This window comes from Eptatretus burgeri, chromosome 3 (assembly GCF_056783735.1).
Source record: "Eptatretus burgeri isolate ZD-2024b chromosome 3, Ebu_testis_v1, whole genome shotgun sequence".
NCBI classification, from domain to species: domain Eukaryota; kingdom Metazoa; phylum Chordata; class Myxini; order Myxiniformes; family Myxinidae; genus Eptatretus; species Eptatretus burgeri.
This window is the reverse complement of record NC_140963.1, coordinates 93659745-93681976: the sequence shown is the minus strand read 5'-3', so window position 1 is coordinate 93681976 and position 22232 is coordinate 93659745. Positions and strand designations below refer to the sequence as shown.

The 22232-nt window shown below is 43.2% G+C and overlaps 1 protein-coding gene and 1 long non-coding RNA gene across 6 annotated transcripts in view; one reads left to right on the top strand and one right to left on the bottom strand.

The window, feature by feature from the left end:
* Positions 1 to 3778, top strand: part of LOC147030466 (uncharacterized) — a 28809-nt gene extending 25031 nt beyond the window's left edge. The window contains exon 3 of the long non-coding RNA XR_015056380.1: positions 3240 to 3778. This is a non-coding gene — a long non-coding RNA (uncharacterized LOC147030466). The remainder of the gene's footprint in view (positions 1 to 3239) is intronic.
* A 16101-nt stretch (positions 3779 to 19879) lies between these two features.
* ANKDD1B (ankyrin repeat and death domain containing 1B) overlaps positions 19880 to 22232 on the bottom strand; it is a 126090-nt gene continuing 123737 nt past the window's right edge. For all 5 annotated transcript variants that reach the window (XM_085874542.1, XM_085874545.1, XM_085874546.1 and 2 more), the window contains one exon: positions 19880 to 21489. In XM_085874542.1, the coding sequence (XP_085730668.1) occupies positions 21230 to 21489 (260 nt within the window). In that variant the 3' untranslated portion in view covers positions 19880 to 21229. The remainder of the gene's footprint in view (positions 21490 to 22232) is intronic.

Here is a 22232-nt window from a genome sequence, read left to right as displayed (position 1 = left end):
TCTACAGGATCGCTCGCATCTTGGCTTCCTGTGGTCTTGTGATTCGACGGAATAGGAGTGGGGTGGATGGAATGGGAATGGGAGGTGGACATTAAAATGCCATATTTCTGAATTCTGTGAGACAAACAGCCGTTGATAATTACTTGAAATCTCTGGCTTCTGTTCCTTTGTCTCGCAGCCGGTGGTTTTACCACCGACATCGCTCTGAAGGTAATGAAGGGGTTTTTGGTTTCTCCCACGCGTGCTCTTTGTGTAATCTGAGCCAAACGCTGAAGAAACGAATGGGAAACAACACAAATGACACTGGATTACCCAAGGGGAGTTCACCTATAGGAGGGCTGAGTGTCAGCTTATTGTCCCTAATGATGCGCTGGATAAGGCACATTGGGGGTCTCAAGCTTCAGGTTGATGAATGTTTTGCGAAATCAGCTCTCCAACTCTGTGAGCTGAGAGTCCCCACACCGCACTGTGGTCATTCACACATAGCACACCCAGACGGTGGTAAATAACCTACAAATACACCCGATCATCCATGGAGATGGACGGTCCGTTGCCAAAAGGCAACGAGATTGATGAATAAAGAGGAAATGAGTGCGAGCATCCATGTGCAATGTTTTTACGTGCTCATTGAAAGAACCTCAACCTTAATGTTAAACCTCAAAGATAATTTTGAGGTGTGGCATTCAAAAACGGCTTGGAATGAGATAATATCGTCCCAACACAGGCCAAGGCTCAAAAATGTATCTCACTCAATTCCATTACAATGATTACTTTCATGAGCCCACGTATTCCTGCCATCTTGTGATGTCAGCTGCATGAGTTTTTCCTCTCCACACACCTCCAATGCATGCATCTTCTCTCTTCACACCCACTTCTCTTCTGTCCCTCCTCACAATTCCTTCCACTCCAATTTGGCCTGCCCCTCCTCCTCCTGCCAACTGCTTCCATATCGCAGCTCTGCTTCACCACATCCTGCTATCCCCTCCCCCCCACGAGTGTCTCCCCCATCTGATGCAGACATACTTTCATGTCGTTTTGCTCATCCCTTACTTCTACACACCTGATATCCACATTCCTCCCCCTTTGTCTCAGAGAGATCCGCTTCAGCTACTGTATCTCAGGACTTGCATCTCTTTCTTCTGCAGCAACCTTAGGCCCAACTCCGTGAAGGAGAACTGGTCCTATTACCATTTTTAAATATTCACCCTCAGTCTAACCTGGAATATTTAACCCCACCGCCCCTGTTTGTCCGTTTGTTACTTGGTGAAAGTAGTTTGCCAAGTATGTTGGTTTGTAACATCTGTTTGTTTGTCTGTTTGGTACATGATTTTTGTCCACAGTTTGAAAACTGTAACGATGGGCAGGGAAATAAAAAAAACGTAAAAAATGAGGCCAAAAACAAGAACAACAGCAATAACATTAATAGCCGCACGATAAAAGGACACCAAGAAAGCAGCCATGAGCATCCAGTCCTAATTAGCCCGTCCGCCATTCAGCGGGAACGTGTGCGTGCGTGTGTCCAGGCCATAACTTTTTTTTTTTTTTTACCATGTGAGCTTTTATCGTCAAATTTTCAACAAGCCCTTATTATGAGAATATGGACAAGGAAGAACGCATTCATAATTGGGTCAAAATGTCAAAGGGCAATGTCACAGTAAATACAAATAGGCCTGCCTGATCAGCCCATCCCTAGCCCGCCAAGCACGAGAAGGCAATCATGTTTTGAAATCGCTTCCGTGTTTCTTTGTTTACCACTAGCGAGGTATCCGTGCTATGCAAATCCATGAGGGAGCCAAAATCCAGACAACCGGTTTGTGAAGGACTTGGGCAAAAAAACTTACTGCAGCTGACCCCAACAGAAGTAAGCTGGGTAATATTTCAATGTCATGGCGATTCTGCAGATGCCGAATCCACGAATGTCACCGCTGGAAACCCTCACATGATTTCCACATTCTCCTTTAAACTCAACCTCTCGATATTTTCATTCAAGCAGCATCATTCCAATCACAAATTAATACTATACCATGAATATAACAACATACAACATGACGAAAACTCGTGGCGTAAACTAATATCGACGCTTTACATGGATTCCATCTAAACGTCAATCAAACAACAAAAATTAAAAATAGCTTGGATTCTCTCTTATTTTCGTTTTTGATATACATTAACATCCGATGTATGTTAAAATTCCTCTTTTTGGCCAATCCAAGCAAGCGAATGTTATTTCTGCGGGCCTGTGTAACATGACACATAGCAACGAGCACGAAGATTTCGCCATGTGCGAATTTCGACTATTTTCCCGCGTCAAATATGGAGACTTGTTGTCATTATTCCGAGAGGTAAGTAAACATATTACATATCAATATGATCAGGAAATGTAGCTGCACACATTTCTGTTTGAGATGGCTGTTTAATTCATATGATAGTTGAGATCAAGCGTGTGCAACTATGGGATACATTTGAACTGTCGCTTTTGTGTGATTTTGTGATTCCGTCACGATTATGTGTTGTTATTTCTTTCTCGCTTCGTGACATTCAACGCAGGCGAATCAAATACTAAATAACCAATACTACATTTGCATGCTTTATCACCGGAAATTCAGACTTTTGTCATTTTAGCCCCTGTCATGACTGATGAGCGTGACAGAATCACGTTTTTCCCGTGACGGAATCACGAAAATGTGACGGAATCACAAACTCTGTGCTGCTTTGGGATATATTCTTTTTATATATATATATATATATATATATATATATATATATATATATATATATATATATATATATATATATATATATATATATATATATATGACAAAGAATACACAGAGGAAACTTTCTAGCAATAGAAACAATGTAATGTGATACTACGGATAGGATGCTGGAGAGTTGAGCTGAGCATTGAGATGTGTCACACATATATTAACCCGTTATTGCGCCGCTGGCACAAATATCACTGCACATCAATTGTGGACGTTGGACCTTTCGGCCTGATCATGCCACCTGACCACGTAACCCCAACCTTACCTCCCGAGTTGCAGAATGCCACACCAGGTTAGTGACTCCATTACATTGTGAAACAGTCACACTGCCATCCGTCGGTAAAGCATGTTACTTAATTTTGTACCTTCCTGGCTGTCGTCACACCCAATTAGAAAATCTACTCTTATACCTATCGACTCTTGTTCATTTAAAATCTCTTACTATTGAGTAAAAACGACGGTGTACTATTTCAGATCCGGGTTCTTCGAACAACGAAGTGGCTCCCAACGCTGGCAACTCCCGTGCCACTTCTAAGCTGTCGACGAAGAATAAGAAGCTGAAGAAGGCGAGAAAGAAGAAGTCGTGTGTGACCAGACCATGGGGAAGAGTTGAAATCGAAAGAGACGACCAGAGCAATGTATGTGGTCTGTTTGACGGAAACTACTGGGACGACGACAACCAGGATTCAGAGTCCTGGGTCCAATGTCCGCTTTGTTCCACATGGTTCCATGATACATGTGCAGGGGTTTACGGAAGAGCAGGGGATAATATCATCTGTGACGAATGTGCAGAATAATTATGTACTAGTAGTTGCGATCAGATGTACCAGATGTTTGAATGTCCCTTCATCACCATAAGAAGTAGGCCTGCCTTTAGCAACGTACTAGCTTTTTAGCTATTGGGTACTAGCTGCCATTTAGTTACTTGTTAACTCAGATTACCAGTTGCTTCGTTTTCATTCATTGGTCCACTAACTAATAATTTAATTTGACAATGTTACCTTGTCCCCATTTGTGATGTTTAATAAAATCCATTGAACATTCTCACGCGTTGTCTTTGATCAATTATAAAATAATTAACCCCAAGAAATTGCAGTCGTTATTCCGTCACATTGACTCTGTGATTCCGTCACAAGTTTCAATTAACTGGCGATCTCACAAAATTAGCCCCAATTAAAAGAGTGTATTGATTTGATCAGCAACACTGAAGCCCAGAATAGCTTGAATATCACTGATCCTTTTATCTTTTGAACGAGAGCAGATGTATCGTTATTTACGCTTAGTATCGGAAAACGTCATTTGTGCGCGTAATTCCGTCACAAAATTTAAGTCATTCCCCAAAATCGAACCGCCCACGCGAGACTACTGGATGGAACTTTATAGTGTGGATGATATTTCATGCTTTTTCATGCACACAATTTTACCTCCATTCTCTAATGGAAAACGGCGATAATCTAGGTGGATATGTCCATAAATGCATTAAATGAGTGATTCCGTCACACTGGAATTCATGTTAAAACAAACACTCGTGAGGTAAATGAAGAGAAACGCAATTCTGACATCACACGTGGATCGGGAGCAGCTTCGTCTGGTCGAAACGCAAAATCATAATTACATTGAAGTATTTTTTTTTTAAACCTCCCACCCACCGTGGGACACCGGCTGTGACCCCAAAACGTTCCACATGAGGTTTGGTGGGGCTAGCCCCAAAACTGAGGGAGTAGTTCAGGGACGGACAGACAGACAGACAGACAGACAGACAGACAGACAGACAGGCAGCTGGAGAGAAAACGGGATGCATTGGTCCAAAAGGTTTTTACCTCAACCCCGAAACAACCAATGATCCTGCCCCTGCAGAACTCAGTACAGATGTGGCTTACATGGCAGATGACCCGTATTTTGCGGGTTTGACCCGTTTTCACATTGATAAAACCCATTTCGGATGGAAAGTACGAAAAATTTCAAAAATGCAATGTTTAGTTTCCATTCTACTCGCAAGGATTCACACACAGAGTGACAGATCTGTAGCGATCTCCATCCGATATGCAAAGTGCAGCTCTCATCTCACTCTTTTGGCTGTATGATGTCATGAGCTTCACCAAACCGACCAATTCCCTCAATCCTCATTTGTATGCATCGTCACTTCATCTTGTGTGCCATTTGTCGTCATCCAGAATCAATGGGTAGGCCTATTCACCTTACAATTCGCTCTTCGGCTTCTTACTATGATATTTATCGGTACTTTCGAGTATTTTGAATGGTAGGATTCGATTTGGATAGTTTTCATTCGTACACAGGATGTCCACAAATTACTGTCCCAAATTCAAACCGTGATAAAAAACAACAAGCATCCATTAAAGACAAAGTCTCGGATATCCCCGCCATAGAAAATGAGGATTAACAAACTTATATTCCCTAAGCGTGTGTAATATGTATGTGAAGTTTCCCCTTGATCTGATCAGCCGTTCTGGAGATGAAGATGTTTGAAGGTTTTAGGGTAAATTCAATATGGCCGCCAAACCATGTGACCTATCAATTAGAAATTAACAAACTTGTGAAAGGATGTCTTCGGGAAAGTGTATGTGAAATTTTGCCTCAATCTGTCCAGCCGTTCTGGAGAAGAAGATTTTTAAAATTTATTAATTTTCAATCCAAGATGGCTGACGAACCATGTGACCTATGACATCATAAATTTAGATTCTGCCTCCAATCCTCCATTGGAATACGTGTGTGAAATTTTGTGTTAATCTGATGAGGTGTGTTTTTCTATCCAAGATGGCCAACAAACCATGTGACTTGTGATGTCAATTTTTACGATGTATGCAGACATGATGGAAGATGATAGTTGCAAATTTTCACTTCGTAAGGTTATGTGATTCCAGAGAAAACATTATTTAATATTTTTCTTTAATCCAACATGGCTGCCAAACCATGTGACCTATCAATTAGAAAATATCAAAAGGCACCAGTTCACCACTTGCTTGAGATGTGTACCAAATTTCGTAAATATATCTTGAGGGGATTTGGAGTTAAGCTCCGGAAACGAAATGTGACGGACGGACAGACGGAACCCATTTCTATATCCCCCGCCAACTTCATTGGTTGGCGGGGGATAAATATTACCTCAACATTACCTTCACAACAACAACTACAACAACTACACCTCCAGAACAGGATTACATCCGGAAAAAGAAATCCATCCATCCATCAGGACCAAACTCTGTGCAGAGCGTTGGTGCTGCCTAAGATGTCTCCTTGGCTATTGGGCACAATCCTGGACGGGTCGCCACTCCGACACAGTATACCAGCAAGCTGGCACTCATTTTGCCGACCTCGGAAGGATGACAGGCAGAGTCAACCCCACCTGGTATTAATTCAACAGTGAGTGGAATTTGAACTCAGGATCCTCAAATCCCAAGCCCACCACGCTAACCATTAAGCCAACACCAGGCATGGAAAAAGAAATATTACAACAACATTACCTTCACATCAACAACTACACCTCCAAGAACAGGATCTCATCCGGAAAAATAAACATTACCTCAGCATTACCTTCACATCAACAACTACACCTCCAAGAACAGGATCTCATCCGAAAAAATAAATACTACCTCAACTTTACCTTCACATCAACAACTACACCTCCAAGAACAGGATCTCATCCGAAAAAATAAATACGACCTCAACTTTACCTTCACATCAACAACTACACCTCCAAGAACAGGATCTCACCTGGAAAAAGAAATGTTACCTTCACAACAATAACTACACCTCTAAGAACAGGATCTCATCTGGAAAAAGAAATGTTACCTTCACAACAACAACTACACCTCTAAGAACAGGATCTCATCTGGAAAATCACATCCGGAAAAAGAAATAGGACATCAACATGAGGACGACGCGATCGCTTTGGGGAAATATGTTGTTTGAGTCCTGAGGTCCATACGTGCTTTGGCCTTCTCAATGCCCGTGACTGCTATCGGCTGTAACATTTCAATATATGTTTCATAATCCTTGTTTTACACCGAAGGGAAAACTGAAACAGAAGCTGTAACGATTGTGAATACAATATAACGCTTCCGCAGATAGCATGGGACGACACGGCTTAATCCTGGATGAGCCTTTAGGTGGTGGAGGCCCCTGGGCACGTGTTGGGTGGTAGAGGCCCCTGGGCACGTGTTGGGGGGTAGAGACCCCAGGGCACGTGTTGGGGAGTTGAGGCCCCTGGGCACGTGTTGGGTGGTGGAGGTCCCAGGGCACATGTTGGGTGGTAGAGGCCCCTGGGCACGTGTTGGGGGGTTGAGGCCCCTGGGTACGTGTTGGGTGGTGGAGACCCCAGGACACGTGTTGGGTGGTGGAGGCCTCAGGACACGTGTTGGGTGGTGGAGACCCCAGGACACGTGTTGGGTGGTGGAAGCCCCAGGGCACGTGTTGGGTGGTGGAGGCCCCAGGACACGTGTTGGGTGGTGGAGGCCCCAGGACACGTGTTGGGTGGTGGAAGCCCCAGGGCACGTGTTGGGTGGTGGAGGCCCCAGGACACGTGTTGGGTGGTGGAGGCCCCAGGACACGTGTTGGGTGGTGGAGACCCCAGGGCACGTGCCCCGGTTGCCCCTTGGGTAAATCCGGCCCTGCTTTGCGTGCTGCATTGTTTTCGGCCGCATGGTTCCGTCACTATTTTTTTTTCCTTGGGCTGTGAATTTCAAGTGGTATTTTCAAAAAACACAACTTCGTTGTAAAGTTCGATGAATAACCAAAATTCAAACAAAAAAATTTGTTTCTGTTGTTTTTTTATCTTGTCGCAAATCTGCGACCGCAGCACGCAAAGGGTTAAAAAATAAAAACCCGCTTTGGATTCCTACCAACCCGTTTATTGTCGCCTTCAACTTGCCATGCATGACGCTGCTCAGTGAGCTCAGCGTTCTCAGCCGGTGCCAAATGATTCCCAGCGGAGGAGTTTTTGATGCCATTGAAAAAGGAGTGATGTTTTTGTCTCTGAAACTTTCTGATTAAGGGAAAAGCTTTTTGATTCCCACTCATGCATTACCCAAGACAGAACTATTCGATCATAATCAAATATCTTGATGGAGAAAAACGTGTGAAATAAAATTAGACGAGTTCATTGTCAAGGGGCCATGAAAGGAACCAGATAATTCACTTGTGTATAGAATCCAAAATACAATTTGGGTTGATGGATAATCGATACATCTCGATACTGTATATATAATTTGCTAATGCTGTCTGTCTCACCCTGAAACACAGAAATACTCATCGGAGACGAGAACAACATGAAGTAAATGTTGCTTCAAATTGATCCAAACCTTTGGGAATTTTTTAAAATTTTCAATCAGACATTAAGTAAAACATAAAAAATCTGGGTGGTGTGTAGGCAACAGACTGCTGTAACTTTGCATCCTAACAATGCAGGATGCAAAGCTTGGAAAGCTAATGCAATCGAATTGGAGTTGGAGTTTCCTTCCCAGCATCAGTGATGCTGAGGATACCCCTGTAGTTGTGCGCTTGGAGGCAGAGAAATGTTGGAGGGTTTGCAGGAGAGCTGCTTCAAACCACCAGCCTTCGGTCAGGTAAGCACGGACACCGTTCTTTAGTCTCTGGCTGAGGCGCTCCACACCTCCATGAGCCTGAGGATGGTATCCGGCTGTTCTGACGTGTTTAATAGCTCTCTCTCCCTCTCCACCAGGTAAGTTGGAAAGTCAGAGGAAATGAATTGGGGCCCATTGATTGTGGTCATGACATCCGGGAGACCCCACCAGACAAACTACAATCAAGCCTGTGAATAAACGATGAGTAGTGACTGACCCCAGCGGCAGAGCTTCACGCCACTTTGAATGAAGATCATACACCGCGAGTCAGTAACAGGCATGGGCTGGTGTACAATGCAGTTCTCTACAGAGGTTCACCTGGAGATGTTTCCAAGGTGTGGATGGCCACTGCGCAGGGGATAGAGGCGCAGGAGTTGGTGGGGAGGATTTACCACTGAGGAGACATGTAGTGCAATATTTGACCATCAGTTTGATGTCATGATCAATGGTGGGCCTCCAGACAATGTCCCGGCAGCGCTGTTTAACTTTCAATACTCGAAGGTGTCCTGCATGTGCCATCCGCAAGACCTGCGCTCTAAGAGCTCCCGGGATCAGGGTGACGTGTCCCCTGGCGATACAGACATCCTCACAGCAGGATAATTCTGCCCCTCACTCTGGAGTAGGGTAACAACTCCCCATCCACATTGGATGGCCACCCCACTTTAATGTAGGTGCAGAGTGTGGTAAACAGAGTGTCTGCCTGGGACTCTTTACAAAGCAATTTCATGGAAACAACAGCGGGCAGGGGTGCCTGAAGCAGATGCACTAGATCAGGTTCGGTGTCTGTTGCCTGCTGGGCTGTTGACAATGGGATGACTGCTCTTGACAGAAGGTCTACAACTGTGTTCTGTTGGCCCAGCATGAGTTCTCAAGTAAAATTGTACTTGTCCAAGCAGTCTGCACACGTGAGTAGCCACAATGGTTTATGTCCTCAGCCGCTAGTGGTGAAAAGTGTTGTGAGAGCTTGATGGTCAGTTGGCATTGTGTACGCTTTGCCGTAGATGAGAGATGCCAGCGCTCGTATGCCCAAATACATGCCAACGCTTCCCTCTCTACCACTGGGTACTTTTGTTCAGCCGGAGTGAGGGAGCGAGAAGTAAATGCCACTGGATTCTCCACATCATCATGAAGCTGTGACAGTACAGCACTCAGTGCAACCACAGAAGCATCACAGGTGACCATCATGGATGCTGTAAGAATGAAGTGCGCACGCATGGGTGTAGAAGGGAGCTGATGCTTAATCATCTGTACAGCGTGACTCCAGGCCATGGTCCACTCCCAGGGTACATCCTTTTTGAGGAGGTGGCATAGTGGGACGGCAGTGGAGGCAAGCTGTAGGAGGAAGAGGAGGTAATATGTGGCCATGCCCAGGAAGGATGCCTGTTGGGATACTGACTGTGGTTCAGGAAGGCATCAACATGCGATAAGATAGGAGTGATGCTTTGCCCTGAGAGTTTGTACCCCACAAACTCTGTGTCCAGAACCACAAGGAGACATTTTGCAGCAGTGAGCATAATGTTAAGGGCAGAGAGGTAATTAAAAAATTTTTGGAGATGGGCATCGTGTTGAGGCTGGATGGCGCCACGCACCACAAATACCTCCAAGTAGGTTGACACCCATTTATGCCACCAAGGAGAAGAGACATTATTTTCTGAAAGCAGCTGGGGGTGGAGCTGAGGCCGATAAAGGCATGCGCTTGTAACAGAAAACTGCCATGTGCGTGACAAAGGCTGTGAGGTCTCTGCTGATTGGGCCAGGGGCATTTGTAAGTAAGTAACCTTGCTTTAAATCCAGTTTGCTGAAGATGGTGGAGCCATGGAAATGTCTGGTGAGTTCTTCTGCAGTGGGGGCATGGGATATTTATCTGAAATGATGGCCTTGTTGATTGCACGGAGGTCCACACACAGTCACAACTCTCCAGATTTTTCCTGTGTAATGAGAGTCTCGGAGGTGATGTAGTTCAGCCATGAGCTGGTCCCAGAGGGACAGAAACACCCTCTGCAGGGGTTGAATGACCGGTGTCACAGCACAGTTTACTGTAGGCTGGTGTACAAAGTCAGTGATGCACCACAGGCCAGTAAACAATGCAGGGAATCTGTGGTGCCAGGCAGTCGTGGCCTGCAGGATATCCATGCCGCAGGAATCAGACGGCCGAAAGTGAAGACTGTGAAATAAGTCCAGTCCCATCAGATTGGCACCCATTGTGGTGATGTAGAAAACTGAAGGGGCAGCAGTGTGGGCTTTGTACCACACTGGTAGGTTGACAGTACCCAGCCCAGTAATTTTGGTGTTGCCATAATCTGATAGGGCCACTGAAGTCTGTTTCAGGGGAATGAGTGAAAAAAAATTGTTATAAGTTGCCTGTAATCAACCAGAAGTTAAATTAAAATGTCATTCACAAAGCATCCAGAGGTTTTAAATGAAGTGACTGGCTGGGACACCAAGTTGATTGCGACTGGTGATGAAGTTGCTGTGCCAGATATAGTAGGTGGGGCAGGTGATGAGTGGCACCACCCGGAAAAGTGATGCACATTTTGGCAATTCTGGCAGTGGTGGCCATTTGCAGGATAATCTGGATGTCTGAATGATCAACAGCCAGTGCAACATCGGAAAGTATCTTGTACAGGCATTGTGCTGTAGTATCCAAAGATGGTGCTGTTGAGGTGTGTACTAGTGTATACACCGCTGCCAATGCAGCTTCAGCTTCAATTTGCTTGACAATATCCACTGCTTTCCCCAAAAATCATCAGATTCTAATAATACGCACTCCCTCAGCTGTGCGCAAGACGTTTTTTTCAATGAACTGATCCCTTTATTAACTTGTCCTGCAGCACTCTGATTTTGCACTTCTGTACTAGCTCTCTCAGTGCTTGCAGGGCTGCACGAGCTCCCTCAGTGCAGATACGAATTGGATCGTTGATTCACCCGGCCACTGAGATCGCTAATGAAACTGAAAGCAATTGAAGAGAAGATTCTGCTGAGAACAGAAATTTGTAGAGTGCATCATCAGCTGCATGGAACGTGTCGGTTGCCGGTTCGAAAGAAGAGACAATCCGCTAGCCTTCCATCCTCAAGCAGAGTCGGTGTGGGATTCAGAGCACTACTGTGTGACCGTAACAGTATACATACAAGGAAACGCCAAGGTTTTAAAGGAAGTCAACTTCAACAAAATCATAAAGAATTTTATATATCATTTATTTTTTAATTGGTTACCTGACTAATTATGTGCACTTATGCAGTAAATTGTGAAATACGAAAAAAATATCTTGGTGCATCTTGCTAATAGTTAAACTCAAACAATGGTTCTTAACCTTTTCGAACCTACACTAATGGTCCAAAGTTTTAGAACACCCCCATTTTTTACTGAAATTTAAGCAGTTCAAGTCCAGTGAACAACCTGAAATGGTACAAAACTAAGCGGTAAACTGCCAGAGGTTAAAAAAAAAAGTTTAAGTGACCAAAAACTGAAAAATAATGTAAATTTCAGAGTTGTTAAAAAAGGCCCGTTCCAGGGAACAAAGAATGGGTTAGCAACTGCAGCTGTTCTGCAGCAATGGAAGTAAATTAAGCCTTGAAAGTTTATGCAAACAATTCCTACAGGTGTCCCAACTTTTGTTGATTAGTCACAAACCCTCTGTCTGTATAAAAACAGTGTTGGAACAGACTGTGTTGCTGCACCCTCTGAAGCATTATTTGGACAATATTGCACTGCAGGAAGTAGTATATTGCTATCATAATGGTGAGAAAAAGAAAATTAACAAAGGAAGACAGACAGACCATTATAACCCTTAAAAGGGTAGGTCTTTCCTTGAGAGAAATTGCAAAAAAAGGCAAGGTATCAGTGAGTACAGTTTCCTATACCATCAAAAGGCACTTGGAAACTGGAGGAAACTCTGACAGGACGAGGTCTGGCAGACCCAAAGCCACAACACAATCAGAAGACAAGTTTCTGAGAGTGAACAGCTTGCGTGATTGGCAGCTCACAGGACAGCAGCTTCAAGCACAGCTTAACACTGGTCGAAGTAAGGAAGTCTCAGTTTCAACTGTGAAGAGAAGACTTCGAGCTGCAGGTTTAACAGGTCGAGTGGCAGTAAGAAAGCCATTGCTGAGATGGCAAAATAAGAAAAAGAAGCTTGCCTTGGCCATGAAGCATCACCAGTGGCCTACTGAAAACTGGAAGAAGGTCTTACGGACCAATGAATCAAAATTTGAAATCTTCGGTTCATCACGCAGGCTTTTTATACACTGTCGAGGAGGTGAAAGGATGGTTCCTCAATGTGACACCAACTGTCAAACATGAAGGAGGAAGCGTGATGATCTGGAGCTCTTTTGCTGGATCTACATTGGCGACTTGCACAGAGTGACTGGCACCTTGAAACAAAAGAGCTACCACTGCATTTTACAGTGCCATGCAATACCCTCTGGTCTACGCCTCGTTGGTCAGGGGTTCATCCTACAGCAAGATAATGACCCAAAAGATACCTCCAGGCTATGTCAGAACGACCTTGAAAGAAAAGAACAAGACAGTAGGCTTCAAATCATGGAATGGCCAGCACAGTCTCCAGACTTAAACCCCATCGAGCTGGTTTAGGATGAACTGGACAGAAAGGTGAAAGCAAAGCAACCGACAAGTGCAACACATTTGTGGGAACTTCTGCAACAGTGTTGGGAAGAACTTTCTGAACAATATTTGATTTCCATTGAAGAAAGAATGCCACGAGTATGTTCGGCTGTTATATCTGCAAAAGGTGGCTTCTTTGACGAGTCAAAAATTTAGATTAAATTTTGTTCAACAAAACGATTCCATGATTTCTTTTTTATCTGCAATTATTTATTTGTTCTATGCTTTAATTTCAGAGTACATTGAAACACTAAACTGCTTAAATTTCAGTAAAAACTGGAAAAATGGGGGTGTTCTAAAACCCTAGACCGGTAGTGTATGTACATCCCAAATCTTCAAGTGTTACCCATGGATCCCTACCCCATTAAATAATATATTTCCATAAGGCTCCAGTAACAAATTAGAGAAGAAAAAAAAAATGTACTCAGGATAGTTATTTTCAAAAAATTTATTCTGGCTCACCAGGAAGCAAATTAAATTCAGTGCAGCAAAGGATTAGCACAGAAAACTGACGTAGGGCTTGATGAGATGGTTGCTGCTGCTTTGAAGCAACCAGGACATGAAACCGAGGGGCTGTCATCTGCTGCATCCAACCGCTTTCGGGACTTGGTTTTGATAGCCAGCAATGCTGAAAAGTCTGCTTCACACAGGTAAGTTGTTGCGAACGGGACGAGAGACTGCAGAGCCCACTAGGCAAGAAAAGGATATCCCTCCATCATTGAACACCAGAATTCTGCTGAATTCTTTGTCTGGAATTCATTTTTAACCATTTCCTGAGCTCGCAAGTCAATCAAATCATCCTCTGCCATGTCAGCATCATCGACACTGTCCAGGGCAATGAATAATGGATTACGAATCCATCGAATCCATGCAGCAGGCTTCAGCTCATCTGAGCCAAAATAATTTTGAAATGAATTTTTGAGGGTTGTCAAATGAGTCAAAATTTGATCCCAAATGTGACTTGGCAAGATTTCCTCTGACTCTTCACGTGCCAGAAGAAGCCCTTCCACCCTTGAGAAATTTGCGTAATTGTCCTTCTCGAACCAATTCTTCCAGGGGGCAACTTGTCCAGAAATGATTTCAACTTATCCCGAGCATCTATGATTGCCATATCACCCCCTTGAATCGAACGATTCAGGTCATTCAAATGAGAAAAAAACATGCCTGCCAAATAAGCCAAGCCCAGTACAAAATCTGGATTCTTAAGTTTTCCTGAGATTGATCTCTTTTTCTTCGAGAAACTTGGCAACCTCCGCATGAAGTTCCATGAGCCGAGATAAGACTTAACCTCGTGAGAGCCAGCAAACTTCCGTGTGATACAGTAGGACATCGTGCTCTGAGCCAACTTCCTGTCATAGAATTTTGAATCGGAGATAATTTGTGGCCCGAACTTGTATGAAGTTCACGACCTGCATGGCAGTGGACACGACGTCCTTCAAATTTTGGGCCAGTGTTTTGGAGGCAAGTGAATGTCGATGCAGGATACAGTGAGTGACAGCAATGTGAGAAGATTCTGCTTTCACCAGGACTGCAAATCCTGATTTTTTTTCCCCAAAAACTGTAGGCACCCCATCAGTGCAAATCGTCCCCAGCTTCTTGCTCCAATCAGCAAAGTCAAAATTTCCCCAAAAAAACAACATGGACAAGGATGAACACGTCCACTGCCTTTGTGGTTGCTACAAGTAGTTTGCAGAAAAGGAACTCTTCCTTGATTAAACCACTGTTCACACATCATACAAAAACCAGCAGCTGACTGCACCGAGTCACATCAGTGCTTTCAACTAACTGTATGCTGGATGCGAGAGGGCTGCCTTTCATCCCCCCCCCCACCCCCATCACTTGTTGAAGAATATCTGACGACACGTCTGGAATTCCTGAGTGAATCATTCCATTGACAGCGGTATTTTTTCAATTTATTTCCGATGCTGTGTGCCGCACACCAGCTTAACCATTTCTACAGTACATGGCTTGATCAAGGTTTCTCCAATCGTGTGTGGCTTCTCATTTTTGGCAATCAAGTAGGCCACTCTGTACGATGCTTCCAAAGCAGGTTTTTGAGTTTGAGAAAATCCAAGTTTGGGTAAAGTGCAAAACGAATCAAATCAAGCCTTCTTTTGCTCGAAAACATTCAGTCCATCTTCACCATTTCAGGATGAATTTGTTCCAGATAGTCTGGAAGATAAGTGAAATATTTGGGGGAATTGTGCCTTTGATGATACAAGCATGAACTTTGGAACACTGTTAGATCATGCCCTAAGGAAGATATTTAGCTATAGGGCCATCGCAGAATTGTCCTGTGGCCAAAATGGCGGCCATTTTGGAAAATGGCCACCACCGGTTGTTATTTTACCAGTTTCTCAGGTTCTAGTCCGGCTGGGATATTGATTCTGGTGGCTAATCTTACATTTTCAATGATGAGGAATGCAGTGGTACTATTTACAACATGCTATAACTACTCTAACAACTACCAAACTACATATATCTAGCTTTCAGGGAAATAAATAGTAGTAAAATTATAAACACATTTAATATTCGTGGAGTTATACATGTACATTGTACATGTTTTGAAACTGTGACATATTCATGAGAGTACAATGCAGTCTTCGCAATGTTTCCTTTATAATATTTGGTGGTTTATTTATATGAGCACACAGTTAATGAGATTATAAAAAAAAATTATGAAAAAAATCAGTGAATAATGAAAAAAAAAATCTGCTGTCAAAGCTCGACTCTGATTCTGCAACAGATCCAGAGGGCATCAGCCCACGTGTCGCAAAAACCTGCTCTGCTGCTCTTGCTCAAACCCTCTCTGTTCGATTCACCCTCTCATTTGCTCAATGTCAACTGCCTTCTGCTTGGAAAATCAACAAACATTACCGCTCTGCCTAAAAAAAAAAGGTGCAAAAACAGATCCCTGCAACTACAGACCAATCAGCCTTCTTCCAATCATCAGCAAGGTTATGGAATCCATCATCGCTTCTGACATTAAATCCTTCCTCTTCTCCAATGGCTTGATTTCAGATTATTAATTTGGATTCACACCAGGTCACTCTACCCTGAATATGCTGCTTCTGCTCCCCCAACAATCGATGGAGGTCCTCAATGCCGGACATGAAATCAGAGCCATAATCCGGAGACATATCACGTGCTTTTGACACAGTCTGGCACCCTGCCCTGCTCACCAAACTCTCTTCCTATGGTAACCAAGGCCATCTCCACTCACGGCTCGCAGACATCCTCTCCTGTCACAGCCAACGTGTGGCCCTAAATGGAGTTCTTTCATCACTTTCATCCTCTCTTCCTGTCCAGGCTGGAGTTCAAATTAGCATTCTGGGCCCTGTTCTTTTTCTGGTTTTCATCAATGATCTCTCCGACTCTCTGGAAAATCCTTTTTATCTTTGCTGATGACTCCACCCTCTGCTTATAACATGTCATCCCCCAGATCAGCAAGCAGCAGCCTCTTCACTCTCTGCAGATATGGGTAAACATTTTAGTCGCACAACAAAATTTAAATATGCATTTCAATAAAATAGACATTAACATAGCTTTTCGACTTGCACTCCTTATGTTAAAACTGCAAGTGGATGAAGAAGAAGGACCAAACTCTCGTTTATGAAGTTGCAATGTAATGTCATCAACATTGATTGGTTGTGAGAAAGAAAGGACGTGATTACCTGATTGGTGGAACCATAAGAGCATCATGAATAATGAGAAGGTGGAGACGAATCAACAAAGTACCGGCAGAAACACAATGCTAATTATCTGAGGGCGTGTTGGGGGGTGGGGGTGGGGGTGGTGGTTTTTATGATGACTCAATGTTGACTGTGGGAGAGTTGTCACACAGTCAAGCCATCACAGTCACAATAGATATGAAGTTCGGACAAATTCTATATGTCCACAAAGAATGCGATTGGTTGACCTGATGGATGTGGCCTCCATTGCACGAAGGTGAGCTAAACTGCGTCCTCTACTCAGGATTTTAAACCAGCCAATACGATATTGCTCTGTACACTGAGAATTATTCAGTAAATGGTGACCAATTGCAGAAGCACAGAGAATAGTTTGCTTCCAAATCCAAAATGGGCGTACTGTGTACATTCTTCCGGGTCCGAGTGATGATACGATTAAACAGACATTTTGCTTCAACTTTTACACAAGGACAGTCAAGAGAATTGCCAATAGCTGAGAGTATCTATCAAGGAGGTGAGGAAGGGCTTTTACAGAAGATCCAGGTTGGAGTGGAGGAAGTAAAGGAAGAGCTAGGAAATCTAAGATAAGATAAGGCTCCAGGTCCAGATAATATGCACCCGAGAGTGTTGAGGGAGATAGCTGAGCAGGTAAGCGAGATGTTAACGGATATTTTCAATCGCTCACTGGAGTCAGGACAGGTCCCGGAGGATTGGAGAGTAGCAAATGTAATACCACCATAACATAATGGGCGTAAGCCTGGAACTTCTAACACATTTTTCTCCGAATATATTCTGTCCATACTTCCGAAATCTTCACATTATGTGTTCCATGTGTTTACGCAGGTGATAGCGGATTCAAAAAATCGAATATAGATAGAATTTTCAGAGGGAATCGATGACGTCACAATCAGCAGCGTTCGGCGGCAAACCGACGGCCGGGTCCCTTCAGGACGTTTGTTCAACTCAGCATTTACGACTTTTATCCTGCGATGTTGTTCATCTGTTGATGGAGGTAATATACTGTCGAAATGATGAATATGTCAAATAGTTCGTGTTACTCATCCGGCACTCTGTGTCAAGGCCAACAATCAAAAGCGACCGGTCTCAAACGCTACCACGGGCACCCAGAAACGCCACCAATATGAACTGAGCTGTTGAATGAGGCACAAAACATCCAAAGAAACTACCGTAACCGAGTATTGTGATCCGTCCTGTCCCCCACATCCGTCGTAGAGGGGTATCTGCTAGTTATTTAAAAATGGATCCAGAGAAGAATTTGGGAACTACAGACCTGTTTAGTTTGACTTCAGTTGTGGGGAAGGTGTTGGATACATTAATTAGGGACCAGATGAGGAACAATTTTAAATTAATACAAACTAATTAAAGGTACTCAGCATGGTTTACTAAAGGTGGGTCTTGTCTAACAAATCTTTTAAGAGTTTGATTGGGTGGATGAGGGAATGGCAGTGGACATAGTATATCTCAACTTTAAAAATGTATTTGATAAGGTACCACATCGGAGGTTGTCAGTCAAGGTGAGGGCTTGTGAAGTGGCTGGTCAGGTAGCTAATTGGACTGCAAACTCGCTTTGTGATTGGAAACAGAGCGGCTGTGTGTGGGAGGATGTCTTGCTGGGAGGATGTAAGTCGTGGGGTACCTCAGAGATCAGTAATCATCCATTAATATTCATTATTTACATCAATGATTTGGAGAGTGGGGTGAAGAGTAGGCTTTCCAAATTTGCAGATGACCCAAAGCTTGGCGTTAAGGTGAATTGCAGAAGCGGTGGTGATAAGATTGAGGAAAGCATCGATACTTGCATAGATTGGGTAAAAGATTGGCAGATGCAATTTAACCTGAGCAAGTGTAAGGTGTTGGGGATGGGAAAGAACAATTAAAATAGAGATTACAGGATGCAAGGGGTAATTGGACCGTGTCACACAGGACAAGGATCTGGGGGTGGTAATAGATATGGGAGGTAAGCAGGCAGCACAGTGCCAGGCAGCTGTAGGTAAAGCACATTGGATTTTAGGTTGTATTCTGTCAGTTAAAAACTCGATGGTGTGGTATTTGTACATAAGCATTAGTAAATGCCTTTGCATGAACAATTAAAATTGATGATTATATGTTGTAAGTTGCAACACAAATCGGTGAATTGTAATATAAACCGCATGAAGTAATGAGCTAATTTTGACTGTGGGTGGTAGTATTGTATTGTAAGCTGCCTGGTGAGATTCGTGAAGATGCTCGAACGTTCTCAGATGAAACTTCCAGTATGGATGAGAATCGCATTTGCTGGCAGGCACGGGATTATTCTCCGTTACTATATAAACCCGCAAGAGGGAGGTGTAGAGACGGGTGACGTGATGTGACGTATTTCAATCGTCCCTGTGCTCGATTTGACTCTGATGAGTGAATGAAGTGTTAACGTGCAGAGTGGTTGTTCACGCGTGGAGCCAATTATAATAAGATTGATTCAAACTCGTTAAGATTGTGTGTTGGGAAGGAATTCCTTTGAGCTCTACAATAATTCTGAATGGGCCAGCGTACGAGAGAGAACGGTGCGACAGGATGCGATTGTTCGACAGCCCCGGAGGATGAGATAACACACGTGAGTTGAGCCGACAGGACAGGGACACTAGGCAGAAACAGCTCAACGCAGGAAGTCACAGATCCCAACTGACAAAGATGCATTGATTGGTAGCCGACCAGGACGATCATTCAAACTCATGAATCGCAAACCTTGGATTGCAGTCGTTAGAGAATGAGCTTGGTTTGGCACTACGAACAATGTATGTACAAAAAATGAGAAGGAAACCCAGCCCCAACATATTTGGAGACGAATCATTTACAAATTAAAAGAGGTGGTTGTAACTTTGCATTGGAATTTAGTGAGGGCCACATTTAGAATATTGTATGCAGTTTCGGTTACCACAGTTCCGGAAGGACATAGATGCCATAGAGAGGGTTCAGCGCAGGGCTACTCGATTGATTATGGGCCTAACGAGACTCAGCTATGAGGAGCGGCTGAAGGAGACAGGGATTTATACACGAGAACGGAGGTGGTTATGAGGAGATATGATCGAGATGTTTCAGATAGTGAAGGGTATCGATAAAATAAGTGAAGATGAATTATTCAGCAGAGTAGACAGTGACAGGACCAGGGGCCATAGGCTGGAGAGTAAAAAAAGAGCAGAGTTAAGATGGTAGTGAGGCAGGAGTCTTTTACTCAGAGAGTAGTTCATGCAATTACACAAAAAACTGCAAAAAACTACAAAAAAAAACAAACAAAAAAAAAAACTTTAAAACTACATTTTTCGTTTTTTTGGTCTGGTGTTGATAAATTAGTGTGGTGTAGATGTGGTGCCAGCATGATGGGCCAAATGGACTCCACCTGCATCCAATTTCCTTGTGTACACTCATCAGTATCATATGAAAACCTCAGCCAGAACCTTCCAAAGCTGCTCAAAAGCCATTCTGGAGCTCCTGACCTGAAAGTTTGGCATCCATGGTACGTATGATGATATCACTGCTGAAGCATCATCACATTAAGATGTCAATTGTCATTGTATGGACGTGCTCATCCTGCCGAACTGCAGTGGCCATACTGGGATGACAACATAATGTCCATTAGTCATGACTGTCCCTATTTTTCCATTATGTGGCTTCAATGTTCAAAATAAAATTGACAACATTTTTGAAAGCTTTGGACAACACAGTGACGTTTCACAAATGCAGCTGCTGCCATGGAGGGTGTGGCTGCTTTCTGGCTCACAGAAGGTAGCATAATTCTGCAACCACATATTATCTGAAAGTGGCATTGTGGAAATTTATTATGACGTATTAACGAACATGACATGGAGATTACTTCTTCCAGGAATCTGGTAAAAATGCCTTTTTTGTTTTGCATGGTATTTGCTGCCCATGATGGTGCTTTAATGGCTGCAGCAGCTGCGAGTTTCACAAAAAAAGGTGCATAACTGCAATCATGATAGAACAGAGGTTCTCTTTGCAGCAGTTTGTGTGCCATAAATTGGTGATTGTGACAATACAGGCCTTGTCCGTGTATGGCTGTAAATATGAATAACAAATGAAAATGCAAATGACTGCGAAATGCAGTAAATATGAGTGACATATTTATGTGGTTTGGGCTTCCACCTTGCTGATAGGGAAATCAATCAGCACTACATCGTTATAAGGTGTGCTTTGCTGTTTAAGAACAGGAGATCGTTACGGCAATAACATGCAGAGCTCTTTGCATTGCTATTATGTGTCCTGGCCCTTAAGCAAGCCATAATTACTCTCCAAAAAAAAAAAAAATTTAAATGGAGACACCGAATGAGCTTAGGAACAAAGGTAACGTGATGAGGCTGGCGTTGACGTGATGTTATGTCAAAAGGATCCATCTTCATGTTATGTATGTAAAAAAAAAAAGATCAATGGATTCATCTTTAAATCTTGAGGGATTGCTAGATGATTTATGGCCACAATTTAGCTTTCAGCAAATAAATTAAGACACAGAACAATCTGTAAGCTGTCATATCAGCATGACCTTCAGAGATATGTGACATTAGGAACATGAAAATGAACACTAGAACCACCCTGTATCATAGCATGTACGACTTTGAGAGGAATTACCTTTCTCATGCACAATTCCTGGTTTTTTTGGTGGTGTTGTTTTTTTAGGCAGTCCAACTTCAATCCCTTTACATGAAATGCAGGATTGCCACGACGGACCCATGAGATTTCTTGCAGCCGAGGCAGGGAACAGTAAAGTGGCAGAAAGGTTGATTTGCAAACAACGAATGATTGATCTGCTGGAGCCAGAACAAGTGAGGTCACTAAACCATGATGCGGTTAATCTACTGAACTCATTTAGAGGATTCAAACAGGGGGATGGGTAGAGGGGGGAAGTGCAGGAAGGAAAAAGGTACAGAAGAAAAAGATATACAGCAAAATGCCATCCGTATTGAGGCACAATCAATAGGAACATCACTGAAGCCTCGCAAAACAGATACATAGGCAGAACCCCCCTTTGTTACAGCTTCGTTTTATCACCGCACGCAGAGATCAAAGGTTAACGTTTTTGCGTTAATGGAAATGTCATGGGATTCTGTGCTGCTTGACGTACAGTATGCACACCCAGTACCATATGATGCCTTTCGCTCAGAAATTGGGATGCACAATTTAACGCTTTAAAGAAGAAAAGAAAAAAAAAACACATCAAATCAAGCAAGGAAATGAGAAATCCTGCCAAGTAAAACTAACACAAATACTTGCTACGACAACCTGAATTATACATACATAGATTAACAAAAATATTTTTACGGCTTTCACAGTAATTTCCCACTGAACATTAGAAAAGTGCAATTTCACGTGGAAGTTGCTATGCATGTTTAGGGTCTATTGTTTTTCCACTTTAGCAAATTAAATAATTCAGCTCACAGTTTTCTTACAACCGTGCAATGCAGTCAAACATTCAAACGTATCATCATTCTTGCAATGAACAACGCACGATGTAAAAATATCACAAAACCATTGCCAAGATGAAGTCGCG